The sequence below is a fragment of the Panthera pardus genome, unplaced genomic scaffold (assembly GCF_024362965.1).
Source record: "Panthera pardus isolate Hobbes unplaced genomic scaffold, ASM2436296v1 HiC_scaffold_16, whole genome shotgun sequence".
Lineage (NCBI taxonomy): Eukaryota > Metazoa > Chordata > Mammalia > Carnivora > Felidae > Panthera > Panthera pardus.
In genome coordinates, this window is record NW_026526721.1 from 121852040 (window position 1) to 121868663 (window position 16624).

The 16624-nt window shown below is 44.2% G+C and overlaps 1 protein-coding gene across 2 annotated transcripts in view; it reads right to left on the bottom strand.

The window, feature by feature from the left end:
- Positions 1-244: 244 nt before the first annotated feature.
- The window catches only part of CLSTN2 (calsyntenin 2), a 603527-nt gene continuing 587147 nt past the window's right edge, over positions 245-16624 (bottom strand). For both annotated transcript variants that reach the window (XM_019437999.2, XM_019438012.2), the window contains 7 exons: positions 16455-16603; positions 14316-14533; positions 4459-4629; positions 3853-3998; positions 3622-3745; positions 2770-2954; positions 245-919 (listed from right to left, as the gene is read on the bottom strand). In XM_019437999.2, the coding sequence (XP_019293544.2) occupies positions 716-919; positions 2770-2954; positions 3622-3745; positions 3853-3998; positions 4459-4629; positions 14316-14533; positions 16455-16603 (1197 nt within the window). In that variant the 3' untranslated portion in view covers positions 245-715. The remainder of the gene's footprint in view (positions 920-2769; positions 2955-3621; positions 3746-3852; positions 3999-4458; positions 4630-14315; positions 14534-16454; positions 16604-16624) is intronic.

Sequence of the window (16624 nt, forward strand, 5' to 3'; positions counted from 1 at the left end):
CTGGGGTTCAGGCCCTGCTGTGGTCAAGGACCTATTCTTGGTTTTGGACTCTTCATCTAAGCTTTATGTGGCCTCCAAAAGGATAAAGGGGAAAGGTTCTCCAAACTGGGGAGGGTGTATGTATGCATGTGGGTGTGCACCTGCCTATGTGTGAACCTTTCCCTATACATTTAATTTTGCCTCAACAAGGATTTTCCTTTAAAGTGTTAAGGACTGAGACCTCTTCTGTGTGAAGTCTGACCACCTTGCCTGTGTGAAGCCACCTGAAGAGTCAGGTAAAGAGAACCTGCTGGTCTGTGTGGAAGAGGAGACTGGGTCAGGTACACGCACAGTGAGCTGGAACCCAAGGTCCCTGGCCATGGGGAACCCGGGGGAGGTGAGTGACCTAAAGGCTTACTTTCTTCCCTGCAGAGAAAAGCAATGGCAGAACTCTGCAGATTGGCTGGCAGGATGCTGGGTGAGCCCAGGTCAGGAAAAGTGAGGGCTACAGGACAAAGTCCACCTTGAAGTCTCCACTAATGACCCTGGGCTTCTTGGAACTACCCTGGGGCTAGGACATAGGGAGTGCCCAAGGCATAACGGGTGGCTTCCAGGACACTGGGGAGGGCCTGCCCAGACCTGTCCTAGAAATCAGAGGCGACATGTGATAGACTTAGGTGTACACTGGGGTGAGGCTTACAAAAGGGACACGTGGGTGGGCGCAGACAGCCGGGCGCTAGTAGGGAAGGGCGGAGTCGTCCCACTCCAGCTGGGCTTGCCTGGCTCCACTCTGCCCATGTCTGCCCCTGCCCATCCCTTCCTCCTCCTCTTCCTCTTCGCTGTCCTCTGAGTCACTGCTGCTGGAGCTCATGTCTTCCTCTACTTCTTCCTCCTCTTCCTCCTCAGTCTCTTCTTCTCCATGCCCTGGTTCTTCATGTTTCTGGATGTCAGGGAGAGAAGGTATATGCTCATTAGGGGCTGAGCAAAAGCTGCTTTGGAATCTAGACGTTTCTCCCTCCACTAAGGGAATATTTTGGGCCCCTTGAATTCCTTTCCCTTCACGCTAAATCCTTGGGCCTGGAGATCTGCCTCCTGGATGGGCAGTCCTCTGGTGAAAGGTAAATGGGAGGGCTAAGGACAGCGAAGAAATAGCAAATTCTAAGATCTGCACTCAAGGTAAATTGTGTGTTTTAAACACAAGACATTGAAGCCCATCCCTTCCATCATTTAATGAGCCTTTTATGCCAAGGTTTGCTTTCTGGCATTTCTGAAGCCTGTCTATATGGAACTTTCCAAGCCTTAAGTGTTTGCTTTTCCAGGAGATAATGGCATTTAAGCTTACGGCCTGTTCCCAGGTGAGATTATATTCTCTGGGAGCAGGTCGTCTTTTAAGCCAAGACTCAGGTGTACTGCCCCTCAGAAATACTCCTTTGGGAAGGACCATGGTCCTCATTTTCCACGCCTTCCCTCACCTTCTGAGACTTGTGTCCTCAGACTCAACCCCACTCTTTTCCAGTTCCATTCCCCCTACCCTCCCGGCCAGCTTTTTGGTGATTCTAGCAAAATCTTAGTTTTGGATTTGTTTTGAGTTGATGTTTGCTGTTGTGTGATTGTGTCTCCTCCCTGGAGTGGCTTCCCTTCTACTTTGCCCCCTGCCTCCATTCTTCAAGGCCTCTCTCAAGCTAACCTCCTCCAGGAAATCTTTCCTGAATACTTGAGCCTCAATGGATCTCCCTACTCATGCTTCACTGACCATTGGAATCAGCAGGTTAGCCCTTGGTAAGAACACTCTTGCCTGGTACTCAGATTGTCCTAGGCATAGTGGTTTATTTGCCACATCTGAGGCTCAGCTCTCTGAGGGGGAGATGCTGGTGTTCCTACAGTGGTGCACTCAGCATTATACCTACACCCTGTGCTAGAAGAAGCTGAGCTGCACTGGCACTCTGGCTATGAAATTGGAGCATGAGGCCAACTTAGGGGGACCCTGAGGACCAAACTGGGAGAATCTTCATTTCTCAGTGACTTTTCCTGATCTTCCCCTGCCTCCCTGCTCCTGCCTCTAGCACCCAGGGCCCACTGGCAGACCAAAAGGTACTTTGATATTTGTATGTCCAGAGCTGGGGTCTTAGACCCTCATGGGTGGATGCTGGAGGTTGCTGGCTAACTGAAAGTTATGAATGTTAGGATCTGGCAACCTTGAGTTGAATATTGGTAATGCCATTACCAGCTGTATAAGTTTGAGCACTTTTACTTTCCTCTCAGAGTTGGTTCCCTCCTTGGGGAGGATGAGGACTCCTACTTCACAGAGGGCTGTGAAGATTAAATGAGGTGGTATATACAGAGCTCCTTATGCAGTGTCTGGTATAATGGGGCCTCACTGAATGGCAAGTATTGATGTTATATTTTTGTTTTAACCTGTTCTGAACCTTTACATGAGCTCTGCAGGCAGTATGGAGCAAAGCCATCTAATTTACACTGTTAATCAACAATTCAATACTGAGTTTTTAAGTGTTAGTCAGCTCTGAGTTAAATACTATGGGGGAGGCAAGGGATAGACACCACATGGCTGCTTGTCTTAAGAAATGTCTGGTTCTGTTTGTAGGGAGCAATTCACACGTTTTTAATCAGTGAATGCAGCTGGTAGGAAAGTATGGTCCATGCAGGTTGCGTGGGCTGGAGGTGCTCAGAAAAGGGAAGGGTCAGTGGGGCAGGGCTTCCAGCACAGGAAAGGTGGAGCTGGTGGAGGGGAAGCATCCTGCCCCAAGATCCCAGCCCCTGCACGAGGATCACCTCCATGGGGTTGACTGTGATAGTGAGCGCAGAATCATCCCAATCCATCTCCGCCTCCTTGGCAGCCTCAGTCTCCTGGGTGAAGTGCTGGTGGGCGATCCGGACCCGGTACACGCCCATGGCCACGACAAACACCAGCATGCACACGGAGATGATGATAACCACTGTGGCGATGCTTGGGACCACTGGAACGAGGAAGGAATCCACATGACATGGTGAACGGAAGGACTAGCTCAGTCTTGGGATGGCGTGTGAATGAAACATCCATGTGTAGGTTAAAATCTGCTCTACCATTTCTCAGCTGTAGAACTCTGGACCAGCTCCTTACCCTGTCTGGGCTTTATTTTCTTCATCTATACAATGGGTAATTGTGGGAAGTAAATGAAATAACTGATGTAAATTCTATCTCTGGCTTTCCCTCTCAGACTCTAGAGCAGCGTCCACTGACAGGCAGGTGACTGTGGAATTTCATAAGGATGGAGGGCCCACCAGACAGTAATATAAATGGCAAGACTAGAACAGAAATAAGGGTGGGAGACCCCAATATGGTGTACATATGCATGTGTGTGAGCATATGCAGGGGTTCATGGAAAGCTTCACACAGGATGTGGCTCTGAGGCCTAAAAGACTTGGAAGATTTTACCCTAGTACTCTCTACTAAACTCTGTTATGATATGTTGTGTGTAACTTCTTTCCCTGACTGGCCACTTACTGAGGCTGTGAGTATCTGAGAGGTAGGGCTCCCAGCTTTCCCATTTCTGGGTACCTGTAGCTCCTGCACCATACCTGTTGGTGGTCTTCAATCACAGTGACCACCTGGTATCCTGAGGTCCTTCCTCCAAGGCCACCTACCTGAACTGCGCTGGATGCTACTCCGGGACTCGGGGTGGTGGACAGACTGTAGGAAGGGAGGCTGCACAATAAGGTGGCTGACGTGCTCCTTGTCTGACATTTTGACCTCATGGAGGATGCTGACCTGGGAAGAGCAGGGAGAGGTGCTGCTGACCAAGAGTGGCACGTGGGCCCAGACAAATGAGGAACAAGTGGGTGTGAAATTCCCTAATGATAGCAGGGCTCACTCACCTCGAGGTTGAACTCATTGCTAGTATAACGTCCATTGAGTTCTGAGCACTTGATTCTAAACCGTCGGGACTCCAGGGAAGCTGGATGCCAGTTGCGGTAGCGGATGTGATGCAGCACCTGCTCATAGCGGCTCATGGAGCCCACACCTGTGCCAAGAGACCACACCTGTCATAAGAAGGCAGAAGATGGGGGATACAGGCTGTGGCTTCTGAGACTTGTGAATCTCCTGAATTTTGAGATGCAATGAGCAGGCACAGAAGTTCTAAGGAGCCAATTAAACTGGCCCACAGGATTTCCAAATACATTGGTCTCTGGCCAGAATGTTTGGCTCTGTCAAATACTGCTATAATATTTGCTGAGATCAAACATTATAAGATAAAGCATGCACCTACTTTCTGTAGATGTTCCCAGGAATGAGATGTGGGCCAGGTCCTCAAGATACTGGAGTAATTCGTGGAAGGAGGGGCTATAAGTCCATGCTCTGAGGTCAAGAGTCTCCGCATGACCCCTATTCCACAGGTGCCAGAGTGCCATCACACTCATGACTCTTGCATGAAGGCACTCTGAAAGGAGACCACCAGGTGAAGGGGCCAAGTGTAGCCTTACCATAGATGGAGTAACCTGCGGTGGAGTTAGTGGCATCCAGGTGTCGCTGATGGAGCTCACTGTGGTTGAGCTCTAAGCATTCCTGTCTCGGGTCCAGGTCCCCTCCAAGTACCAAAATGTCACAGAAATCTAGGTTATGGAGCATTTCTTCTAAGACTGCTGATTTGGGGGCTGAGGGAAGACAGACACATGGGAAACACAAGCATGAGGACAACTCAGACAGCAGGCCTTGTATGTCATCTTCCTCCTCTGCGACTACACCCCAGGGTCAGGCTGGGTCAGGAGAAGAGGCTGTGCCATCCCAACCACTGTCTTCACTGCTCAGATGAACGCCCAGGTAGACCCTGAGGTTGGAGGGCATGGATTTGTGTGAGAAACACGAAAATCATAGTCAAAAGATATGTGAATACCAGCTCTGCTACAGAGATGCTTATAATGTTAGAGAAACTACCTACCTCTCTCTTTCCTCATCTGTAAGGAGAGTGAGGGTCTTGAGAGGATTGAAGATCGTGTCTGGCATCTAGTTAGGTGCTTCATAAGCAAAAGGTAAGTGCCTTTCTACCATGCTTCCCTAGCTTTCCCCATGGCGTCATGGTATATGTGTCTGTGACCCCCAACAAACCTTGGGTTTTTCAAGGGTAGAGGCACTAGTTTTTTAGGAATGATTCCTCAGTATCTAACCCAGGGGCTCATATGGAGCATATTACTACACATTGTTCAAAGAGAGAAGCATTGTTAATATAATCAAATGGTTAAGTAAACTGGTTAGTTGTCAAGCTTTTGGTCACTTTAACCATCGTTGCCTGATTTTATGACCACAAATTTCCCAAAGGGATGTCTGAATATTTGAATGCTGGACAGGTTGGCAGTCCTAACTTAAAAATGATTGGGACTCCTGGGGAAGATGGCAGAGTAGGAGGACCCTAAGCTCACTTTGTCCCAGGGACATACCTTGATAACACCACATTAGTGTAAATAACCCAGAAAATAATCTGAAGACTGGCACAACAAACTCCAAAACTAAATGTAGAGAAGAGGCCACATGGAAGAGGATAGGACAGGAATAGATGTACTCAGGAGCTAAACGAGTCCATGGGAGGGAGGGATGCCATGGGTACAGATAGGGAAAAAACACAGACGCTCATGCCAGGCACTACACAGAGAGGATTAATCCCCATACCATTTGGCTTTGAAAACCAGTTGGGTATAATTTCATGAGTTCTGAAAATTGGCTTAACCCCCAGAACATTAAAAATTAGTGGGTTTGGCTCTGGGGGAGCCAAAGGGTGAGAGGAAGCTCTGTCCCTCTCCTTCCAGAACCAGCAAAACAGCCCATGGAGATATAGAAGCAACAGTTTGAAAAATGCCCAGGGTATACTGAAGGGAGATTTGTTTTTATTCTCAAAGTGTGTGCAGAGGGGCAGAGGTCATTGGGAGACTGCTCTAGGAACAAAGGAGCTGGTGGGTACCATTTCCCTCCCCTGCTCCCCAGCCTAGATACACAGACACCTACAGGAACCAGCACAGCACCAACACATGCTACCTAACTTGCTAGCAGTGCAACTGCACCCAGGTTCACCTACAGAAATTTCCCCTCCCATAGCAGATGTACATAAACCTTGCTAAAACCAAGTGCCATGCCCCAAATTCTGCTGACTGGCCCCCTCCAAAATGCCCTTGGCTGGAGCCCATCCAAAGTAGTGCCACAAGCCTGGCAGTGTGTAAGCAACCCCAAAAGGACTAGCACTGCTCCAAAGTGATTCCTGCCCTTGGAAAAGGGGACGATAATCAGACATACCAGCCAGACTACAGCCCTAGCAGTAGGCTAGGGGAAGATATCTGATCTAACTGCAGGCCCCATCCACTAAAAAGCTACTTAGAGGGCAATACAGGGAAAGAACCCTGCAGTGCGATACTACTGTGATGAAGGCAAAAGCTTATCCACAACAGTAGAGCACACACAACACACATAGGAGACATTCCTGAAGTGCCAGGTTGTAGTCAACAGGGGACACTGCAGGGCACTATAGGACCTCTTTTTCATAAGGCCACTACTTTCAAGAGCAGTACATGTAGCTGACATTGCTTACACACAGAAGGTTAGACAAAATGAGAGAGGAATATGTCCCAAATGAAAAAACAGGACTAAATCACAGTGAGAGACCTAAACAAAAATGAGAAGATTAATATCTGTGATACAGAATTTAAAGTTAGTCATAGAGATACTCACTGGACTGGTGAAGGGTAAAGGACCTCAGTGAGTTCCTCAACAAAGAGAAAACCTAAATCACCCATCAGAGATGAAGAACTCAATAGCTGAAAATAAAAATACACTAGATGAAATAAATAGTAGACTAGAAGAAGGAGAAGAGATCAACCTGGAGGACAGAGTGATGGAAAGCAATAAACCTGAACAGGGGAGAGAGAGGGAGAGACAGAAAGAGAAAAGAGACTTGGATAATTCTGTGACACCATCAAGCATAACAACATTCACACTGTAGGGATGCCAGGGGAAGAGAGAAAAGGGGTAGAAAATTTGCTTAAAGAAATAATACCTGAAAACTTCCCAAATGTGGGGGGAAAAACAGATCCAGAAGGCACAGAGAGCCCCCAATAAAATCAACCCAAGGAGGCCCACACCAAGATACAATCATTAAAATGGCAAGAAGTAGTGACAATTTTTAAAAGAAGAAAAAGAAAACAAAGGAAGCCCCATAAGCTACCAGCTGATTTTTCAGCAGAGAGTTTGCAAGCCAGAAGGGAGTGGCATGATATATTCAAAGTGCCTAAAGGGGAAAAAAACCCTGCAACCAAGAATACCCTATCCAGCAAGGCTATCATTAAGAATAGAAGGAGAGAAAGAGTTTCCCAAGTAAACAAAACATAAATGAATTTATGGTGACTAAATCAGCACTATAAGAAATGGGAAAGGGGATTCACTGAGTGAAAAGGAAAGACCATAAGTAGCAGTAAGAAATTTAGGAAGCACAAGAGCAGTAAAAAACATCTATAAAAATCAGTCAAGGGACTCACAAAAGAGTATAAAGTATGACACCATGTACCTAAAATGGGGGGGTGGGGTGGAGAGGAGTCAAGAATGGGTTCAAACATAAGGGACTATTAACTTAATACAGATTGCTAAATGCAGAAGATGTTATATACAAACCTACTGGTAACCACAAATCAAAAAAACCAGAACAGATATGTAAAAAATAAAGAGAATGACATCCAAGCATATCACTAAAGAAAGCCAACCAACCGTGAGAGAAGAGAGCAAGAGAAGAACAGAACAGAGAAGAACTACAAAAACAACTATAAAACAAGTAACAAAATGGCAGAGAGTACATATTTACCAATAATTACATTAAATGTAAATGGACTAAATGCTCCTAAAAAAGACACAGGGTGATGGAATGGATAAACAAATAAAAACAAGACCCATCTGTATGCTGCCTACAAAAGACTCATTTCAGACCTAGAGAAACATGCCGACTGCAAGTGAAGGTATGGAAAAGCATTTATCATGTAAATAGAAGTGGAAAGCAAGCTGGGGTAGCAGTACTTCTTTCAGACAAAATAGACTTTAAAACAAAGGCTGTAACAAGAGACAAAGGACACTATATAATCATAAAGGGGACAATCCAACAAGATATAACAATTGTAAATATGCATCCAACATGAGAGCACCCAAATACATAAAGCAGCTAATAACAAACATAAAGGAATTAGTGGAGAATAATATTAGTATATGTGCTGCCGAAGTGAGCACAATTAGTTGAGAATAATAAAATAATAGTAGGGGACTTTAACACCCCACTTACATAAATGACAGATCATCCAAACAGAAAATCAACAAGGAAACAGTGGCTTTGAATGACACATTGGGCCAGATGGATCTAATAGATCTATTCAGAACAGTGCATCCTAAAACAGAATAAACATTTTCTATTACACCTGGAACATTTTCCAGAGTATATATTAAGTCATAAAGTCTCGATAAATTCATAAAGGTCAAAATCATACCATGCATCTTTTCCAAACACAATGCTATGAATCTAGAAAGCAACCACAAGAAAAAACCTGGAAAGAACACAAATACATGCAGGCTATTAGAATGTGCTAGTAAACAATGAAAGGGTCAACCAAGAAATCCAAGAGGAAATTTAAAAAAATACATAGAGACAAATGAAAATATAATGGGCCAAAATCTTTGGGATGCAGCAAAAGCTGTTCTAAAAGGGAAGTTTATGGCAACATAAGCTCACCTCAAGCAGGAAGAAAAATCTCAAACAACCTTACACCCAGAGGAGCTAGAAAAAGAACAACAAACAAAACCCTAAACCAGTAGAAGCAAAGAAATAATAAAGATTAGAGCAGAAATAAATGAAATAGAAACTGCAAAAGCAATAGGATAGCTCAGTGAAACCAGGAGCTGGTTCTTTGAAAAGATGAGCAAAATTGATAAACCTTTATCTGGACTCATTAAAAGAAAAAAAGAGGACTAACAATTAGAAATGAAAGAGGAGAAATAACCAACACCACAGAAATACAAAGGTTTATAAGAGAATATTATGACAAATCCTATTCCAACAAGTTAGACAACCTAGAAGAAATGGGTAAACATATAATCTCCCCAAATGGAATCAGGAAGAAATAGAAAATTTGAACAGACTGATCACTAGTAGTGCAATTGAGTCAGTAATCAGATACTTCCCAGAAAACAAGAGTCCAGTACCAGATGGCTTCACAAGTGAACTCTACCAAACATTTAAAGAAGAGTTAATACATATTCTTCTCAAACTTCCAAAAAATTAAAGAAGGAAAGCATCCAAATTCATTCTGAGAACAGCATTACCCTGATACCCAAACCAGATAAAGATACTACCAAAAAGGAAAACTACAGGCCAATATCCCTGATGAACATAGTTGCAAAAATCCCTAACAAAATATTACCAAACTGAATCCAACAATACATTAAAGAAATCACTTACCATGATCAAATTGGTTTTATTCCCAGGATGCAAGGGTAGTTCAATATTTGCAAAACAATCAACATGACATCATGTTGACATCACATCAACAAGAGAAAAAATGAAAAACATATGATCATTTCAATAGATGAAGAAAAAGCATTTGACAAGGTAAAAATTCCATTCATCATAAAAATCCTCCACAAAGTATGTTTAGAGGGAACATATCTCAACATAATAAAGACCACAGATGAAAAACCCACAGCTAACATCATACTCATTGGTGAAAAACTGAGATTTTTCCCCAAGATCAGGAAGAAGACAAGGATATCCACTCTCACCACTTTTATTCAACATAGTACAAGAAGTCCTAGCCACAGCAATCATACAACAAAAAGATATAAAAAGAATCCATATTGGTAAAGAAGAAGTAAAACTTTCACTATTTGCAGATGACATGATACTGTATCTAAAAAACCCTATAGACTCCACCAAAAGACTACTAGAATTGATAAAGGAATTGAGTAAGGTCTCAGGATACAAAATCCACAAACAGAAATTTCTATACACTCACAATTAAGCAGCAGAAAAAGAAATTAAGAAAATAATCCCATTTAAAGTTCCACCAAAAATAATAAACTACCTAGCAATAAACTTAACCAAGGAGATGAAAGCCCTGTACTCTGTAACCTATAAAACACTGATGAAAGAAATGAAGATGACACAAAGGGAAAGACATCCCATTCTCATGGATTGGAAGAAGAAATGTTAAAATGACTATACTACCTACAGCAATCTACAGATTTAATGCAATCTCTATCAAAATACCAACAGCATTAGAACAGAACTAGAACCAGAACAATCATAAAATTTTTATGAAATCACGGAAGACCCCAAATAGCCAAAGCAGTCTTGAAAAAAAAGAACAGAACTGGAGGTATCACAATCCCAGATTTTGAGATATACTACAGAGCTGTAGTAATCAAAACAGTATGGTACTGGCACAGAATAGATGCATAGATCAATGGAACAGAATAGAAAGCCCAGAAATGAACCCATGCATATAAGTCAATTAATCTGTGACAAAGGAGGCAAGACTATACTTTGGGAAAATGATGGTCTCTTCAACAAATGGTATTTGGAAAACTGGATGGCTATATGCAAAAGAATGACAGTGGACTACTTTCCAACACCATAGACAAAAATAAAATCAAAATGGACTAAGGACCTAACTGTAAAACTTGGAAACCATAAAAAACCTAGAAGAGAGCACAGGAAGTTATCTCTCTGACAATGGCTATAGGACCATTTTTCTAGGTATGTCTCCTGAAGCAAGGGAAACCAAAAGCAAAAATGAACTATTGGGACTACATGGAAATAAGCTTCTGCACAGCAAAAGAAGCAATCATCAAAACTAAAAGACAACGTACTGAATGGAAGAAGTTATTTGCAAATGATAAAGGGTTAGTATCCAAAATATATAAAGAATTTACACAACTCAATACCCCAAAATAAATAATCCAATTGAAAAATGGACAGAAGAAATGAGCAAACATTTCTTCCAAAGAAGATATCCAGATGGCCCATTAGACACATGAAAAAATGCTCATCACCACTAATTATCAGGGAAATGCAAATAAAAACTGCAATGATACATCACCTCACATCTCTCAGAATGGCTAAAATAAACACAAGAAAAAACAACTGTTGGCAAGGATGTGGAGGAAAAGGAACCCTTGCACACTGTTGGTGGGAATGCAAACTGGTGCAGCTGCTCTGGAAAACAGTATAGAGGTTCCTCAAATATTAAAAATAGAATTACCATATGATCTAGTAATTCTATTGGGTATTTACACAAAGAATACATAAATACTAATTTGAAAAGACATACGCACCCCTACTTTTATTGAAGCATTATTTACAATAGCCAAATTACGGAAGCAACCCAAGTGTCCACTGTTACATGGAAGGATAAAGAAGAGGTGGTGTGTGTGTATATATATATATATATATATATATATATATATATATATATATACACACACACACACACACACACACTATGGAATATTATTCGACCTAAGAATTAAATCTTGCCATTTATGACAACATGGATGGATCCTGAAGTGCAGCAAGTCAGAGACAAATACTGTATGATTTCACTCGTGGAATTTAAGAAACAAACGAACAAAGAAGAAAAGAGACAAACCAAAATACCAGACCCTTAACTGTAGAGAAAACTGATGGTTATCCGAGGGGGGATGGGTGAAATAGGTGAAGGAGGTTAGAGTGCACTTATGATGAGCACTGAGTAGTGTATAGAATTGCTGAATCAATGTATTGTACACCTGAAATTAACAGAACACTGTCTGTTAACTATACTGGCTTAAAAAAAAAAAGTGGGATTTATGGAGTGCTTGCTATGGATCAGGCACTGTGCAAACAATCTTAACAGATATTAAGTGGGGGTGCCGTTATTATCCTTATTTCACCAATGGTGAGATGGAAGGTTCAGGGGTGGGGTGGACTGCCCAGGCTTACACAGATAGTAGGGGAAAAGCTGGTACAGAAACCATGACTTTCTGATTCCACGGTTTATAAATTCATAATCTTTGGGCTAGTAGTCTAAGTGTTTTTGATTTTACAGCCTTTTTTTTTTTTTAATTTCTGAACCAAGATCATTTAAATATGGTTATTTATTTATAAAGTGGACTAATATATTTTGTGGATTATAAAACATTTATGAAAATAGAAATTAAAAAGCATTTACTAAAGAGGGGAGAATTATTTTAAATAATTATTTTCTATTTTAATTTTTTAGTGATACCAAAAATACTTTTTGCTCTCACTGGATATACATTATTATAAATAATTTCATATGATTAATTTTTAAATGCTTGTTAATCCCAATGGTTTCATGGATCACTGGCAAAATCTGAAAGTCTATGAATATACATTTAGGGCCCATCATTAATGATAGTGTATGTGTATCTATATTTCAAGTGGCCTTTGCAAGGTTTCTGGAGATTTTTGTGAGTTTCTTGTCTGGTCATCCTTACTCCTACTGCCCCATGTGGCTGGCTGGTTGCTCACACTAGGTAGGGGGCATGGTGTGGCTATTTTCTCATTGTTCTTTCATGACGGCATTACAGGTTCTATCTTGCGTCTATACTTCTCTGGATTCCCACTGTACTGAAGGGACTGTGCTGGGCTCAGGCATTTAGGCAAATCAGCCATGGTGGAGCCCTCATGGAGCCCCTGGTCTGGCTTAATTAACAGGTAACTGCCACTGAGGGCTAGCCCACATGTACATTACAGGGAAGCATGTTATTGGAGGCTTACAGAGCAGGAGAGCCAGCCCAGACTAGGGAGCAGAGCGGGAGGGGGTAGAGTAACACACATGGGAAGGGAGAGGGACCTTCCAGGCAGAGGCTAGAGCATGAGTAAAGGTGAGAACACGGAGGTGTGTGGGAGAGGGGTGGGCATGGGGAACTTGCCTGTCTTTGGTACTGAAACAGCACAAAGAGGAGGGAGTCGGTAGGGGCAGATGATGATGCCAGGGTGGGTCAATGAGGCCTGGTGGCAAATGCCATTAGCCTGCTTATTGAAGGCACCCATAATAATTATTCTAGGCACAATAAGAGTAAGATAAACAAAGTACCAATAAGAACTCTTGGGCACGTGGCTCTATGCTCTGCCCACGCCTCTCATAAACAGCAAGTTTATAAGACAGACACCCAGGTGATTGCTTTTCCGGCCACTGCCCATTAGCCAGTGTCAGGCCTAGTGTATTCAGCCACTCTCAGTTACAGCCTGCAACCGTGTGGTCACAAGCCCTTCCTTTTTCTGTCTCATGGTAGCTACAAATGAGGGGAAGGCGGAAGACCATAGGACTGAATGCACCTTGGAGTATAACTAGGAAATGGCCCTGCCAGGACAAGCGGTAAGACACCATCTATTTTTGTGAGCTAAGAAGGGCTGCCTTTTGAGAGACCCCATTCACTAGGGACCAGGGTGGTTTAAGGCAATGAGGATTTAGGACTACAGGAGCAGCCTCTCAGGCACTCTGGCCCACAGGCACCAGCACATCATCAGCAGTGCTTTTGGAGGGGGAGAGGGAGAGCTGGAAGTATGTTCCTGGAGGAGGCCACAAAGGACAGTTAAACAAGTTTTTCCCCTGTAGATCTGGGCCCTGGGTTTCCTTTCCTTCTTTCTTTATCCTTCCTGTCACCCACCACTCTCTGCCAGCTGAATGCACTGTAGCTTTTCCGTGCAACTGAGTGTTTCTACCTGGCAGATAATTGAACTTACTCCACCTCCGCCAGATGGCTCTCCCAATGATGGACATGTTGGAAAGCACAATCAGGAAGTTTCTGAAGAGCTTAGACCAATGCTGCTGAATAAGTCCTTTTACCATGTGTGTATTAAGGTGCAGCTAGATTTTTTCTTTGTGCCTCTTTAGCTTTTCTCCTGATTATCACAATACACGCTCATTGTAGAACCTTTTGCACTTGCAGCAAACTGAATGGGAACAGAGAGAAATGGGCTCTTACGCTTCCTGGAGAACAGCACGGTTAGCACTAGCCTTTTCTTCCTGGTGTTTTTCTGAGTATGTGTCGGTACTCTGTAATTTGCATCTTGCCTTCTTTCGTGCACCATTTGGTAAGTGCCCTCCCTCCAACATCGTAACACATGGGTACAGAGGCAGACCCCAATTTGCCAAGTGGTTCATTTCCCACCTGTTACTTATCTGCGTTGTTTCCAGGTTGTTTGCTTTGCTATTAGAAATGCCCTGCTGTGGTGAAGAGCGCTGTCGTTCTCAAGTGTGACCCGATGCGACTGTGAGGACTGAAGGCCCCCGCCCCACAACCCAGTGTGCATCCGTACCTGTGGCCTTCGGCTCACCCGGGGTCTCAGCTTTGGCGAAGGTGCTCACGATCTTGATGTCGGGGAAGAGGGTCACCCCTCTGGCACTTTCAAACTGGGCGGCGGGTCTCCAGAGGCGGTCCGTGCCACGGAGGCTGATCTGGGGCTCGATGGCCTGCAGCACCATCACATAGGCATCCACGTCGGGGACGCTGATGCACACATCTTCTCCAAAGCACCTGGGAAAACAGCCGCAGTCACGGCACTGACGAGCGAGTGATAAAACCATCCATTGCGCGGCTGTGGACAAGGATCCACACAGCCATCTCTCGTTCTCAACAGGGTATCCTGACTGCCTCAGAGTCTCTGACAGTGTCAACAGACATTCAGATTTAAAGCCACATTAAAGTCAAAGCCAATAGCAATCTAGGGGCTTAGGAAGATCAGCTTCTGGGAGAAATGGGAATCTTCGATACCAGCAACAAGTAACTGTTAAACCTTTAATTATCCTTTAACAAAGTAATCAGTGGCAACATGAATTAGATAGCAACTGCTTCAGATGTGCATTAGGATTTGGTAAGCAAATTGCTGTCTAACTGGTTGAGTAGCGGCACCTTGCTGAGACCCCGGGGCTAAACTCTCCTGAGCTTTTGTGTGTTTTCTCTCTCTGAGGCCATCTCACAGTGTCCCTGTTGCAGCTGTACGGCTGGGTGCTGCTGACCACATTCCTTTCTCCTGATGCACGGCCACAGAAATATCCAGAAGGCAGAATGGTGTGACAACACAAGCAAGGCCTGGGAAGTTAGATAAGGGTCCATGGCCTGGCTCTGCCACCACTGGGCTGGGTGACTGTGGGCAACGTACGACTCCTGTGAACCTCAGTTTCTCCATCTATACAATGGTGATGACAATAATTAATTACCTTTTAGTAGGAAGGATTCAAGGTGATGATGTACAGAAAAGAGGCTGACCCCAGAACCTGCATCGTGGAGCTCATGCATCATGTTGGTGGATCCAACACCCTTATCACACTCTATCACTAGAACTCTGTCACTCATCTAGGCCAAAGACAGAGACTATAATGGTGGCCCAGATGGTTGCTTTGAGAACACTGAGTTGACTCCAGCTGTGGCGGCCATCAGCTTGTATCTCTTGGGAAAGTTCCTGAGAGAAGTGCAGTCTGGGTGGACATCATGCTGAGCCACATCTTCTTTGGGGTGGGCCAGATATGGGAGTGGTGGTTGTCTCCTGCTCCCGACTTTGGCCTTTTCTGCACCAACCCCGGAAGGTACCCTGTCCCTCGTCAGTTTATGGAAACCTGGTCCCAGAGGCAGAGACTAGCCAGCCTATTCCCTCTACTTGACTGCAGCTGACCTGGAGGTGCTTGCTCCCTGGTGCAGGCCTCCAAGGGTGGCCCTTAGTGTGAAGGTGGATGCACCTTCTCTGTCACTACAACTATTCAATCTAATTGCTGCCTAATCTAATGGCACCTATCCCAGGGCCCAGTAATGTGGCAGTCAGCAGCCTCATTCTTCCCTGCCTTGTTCCTGTCCTTCTGGGTTCTTCTCCTGGCTCCAGGGGCTGGGTGACTCCACTTTCACCTCTCAGGAGTTTTTCTGGGGGGTCCCCCCTTTGCTGCCCTCCCAGGCAGTTGCTGTGGCTGAGAGATGACTTGACAGGCCAAGAAGGGAGGTATCCACAGATTTCACTAATAAACGGTCGCATCTCCTTAATTGAACTCTGATTCCCTGGGGACAAGAACTACACCCTCTTTTCAGACTCATGGTACTTAGGAGATCTCTACAAAGCTGGGTGATTTGAAGCTAATTTAATAAGCATTTGTTAAGTACCTGTGTACCCACCAGCTACGGTAACCTGAGATCAGACCACTTAAAACCAAGCTTTCTGAGAATTTACAGAAAGCAGTACTACATCAGATTCTGAATTAAATGGAGAATGCTGGATTGGTGTTGACAAAGCAATAGAACATTTTCTTTAAGAACAACAAGGGGAGAACACTGATTCACTGGGGCACCCTCACAGGGACAGCAGAGAAATTGAGAATTAGCTGAAGAAAGGTCAATTTTGTTTTGCCAGGGAGCATGCCCCATCCCTGCCGCCTCAGCTGGGCCCCTAGTTGACCAGCACCTGTCTACTCACTGGACTTTGGAAGAGACTCTCAGGCGCCGCACACCTGCCGTCGGGAACTGCCTGGAGTTGATGTAGGAGACCTTCTGGAGGGCACGATTGATGTTCCCAATATCGTCACCTTCCATCACCAGGACGGACTGCGAGGGGTTGAAGTGGTACTAGAGGAGGAAAGGGGCATC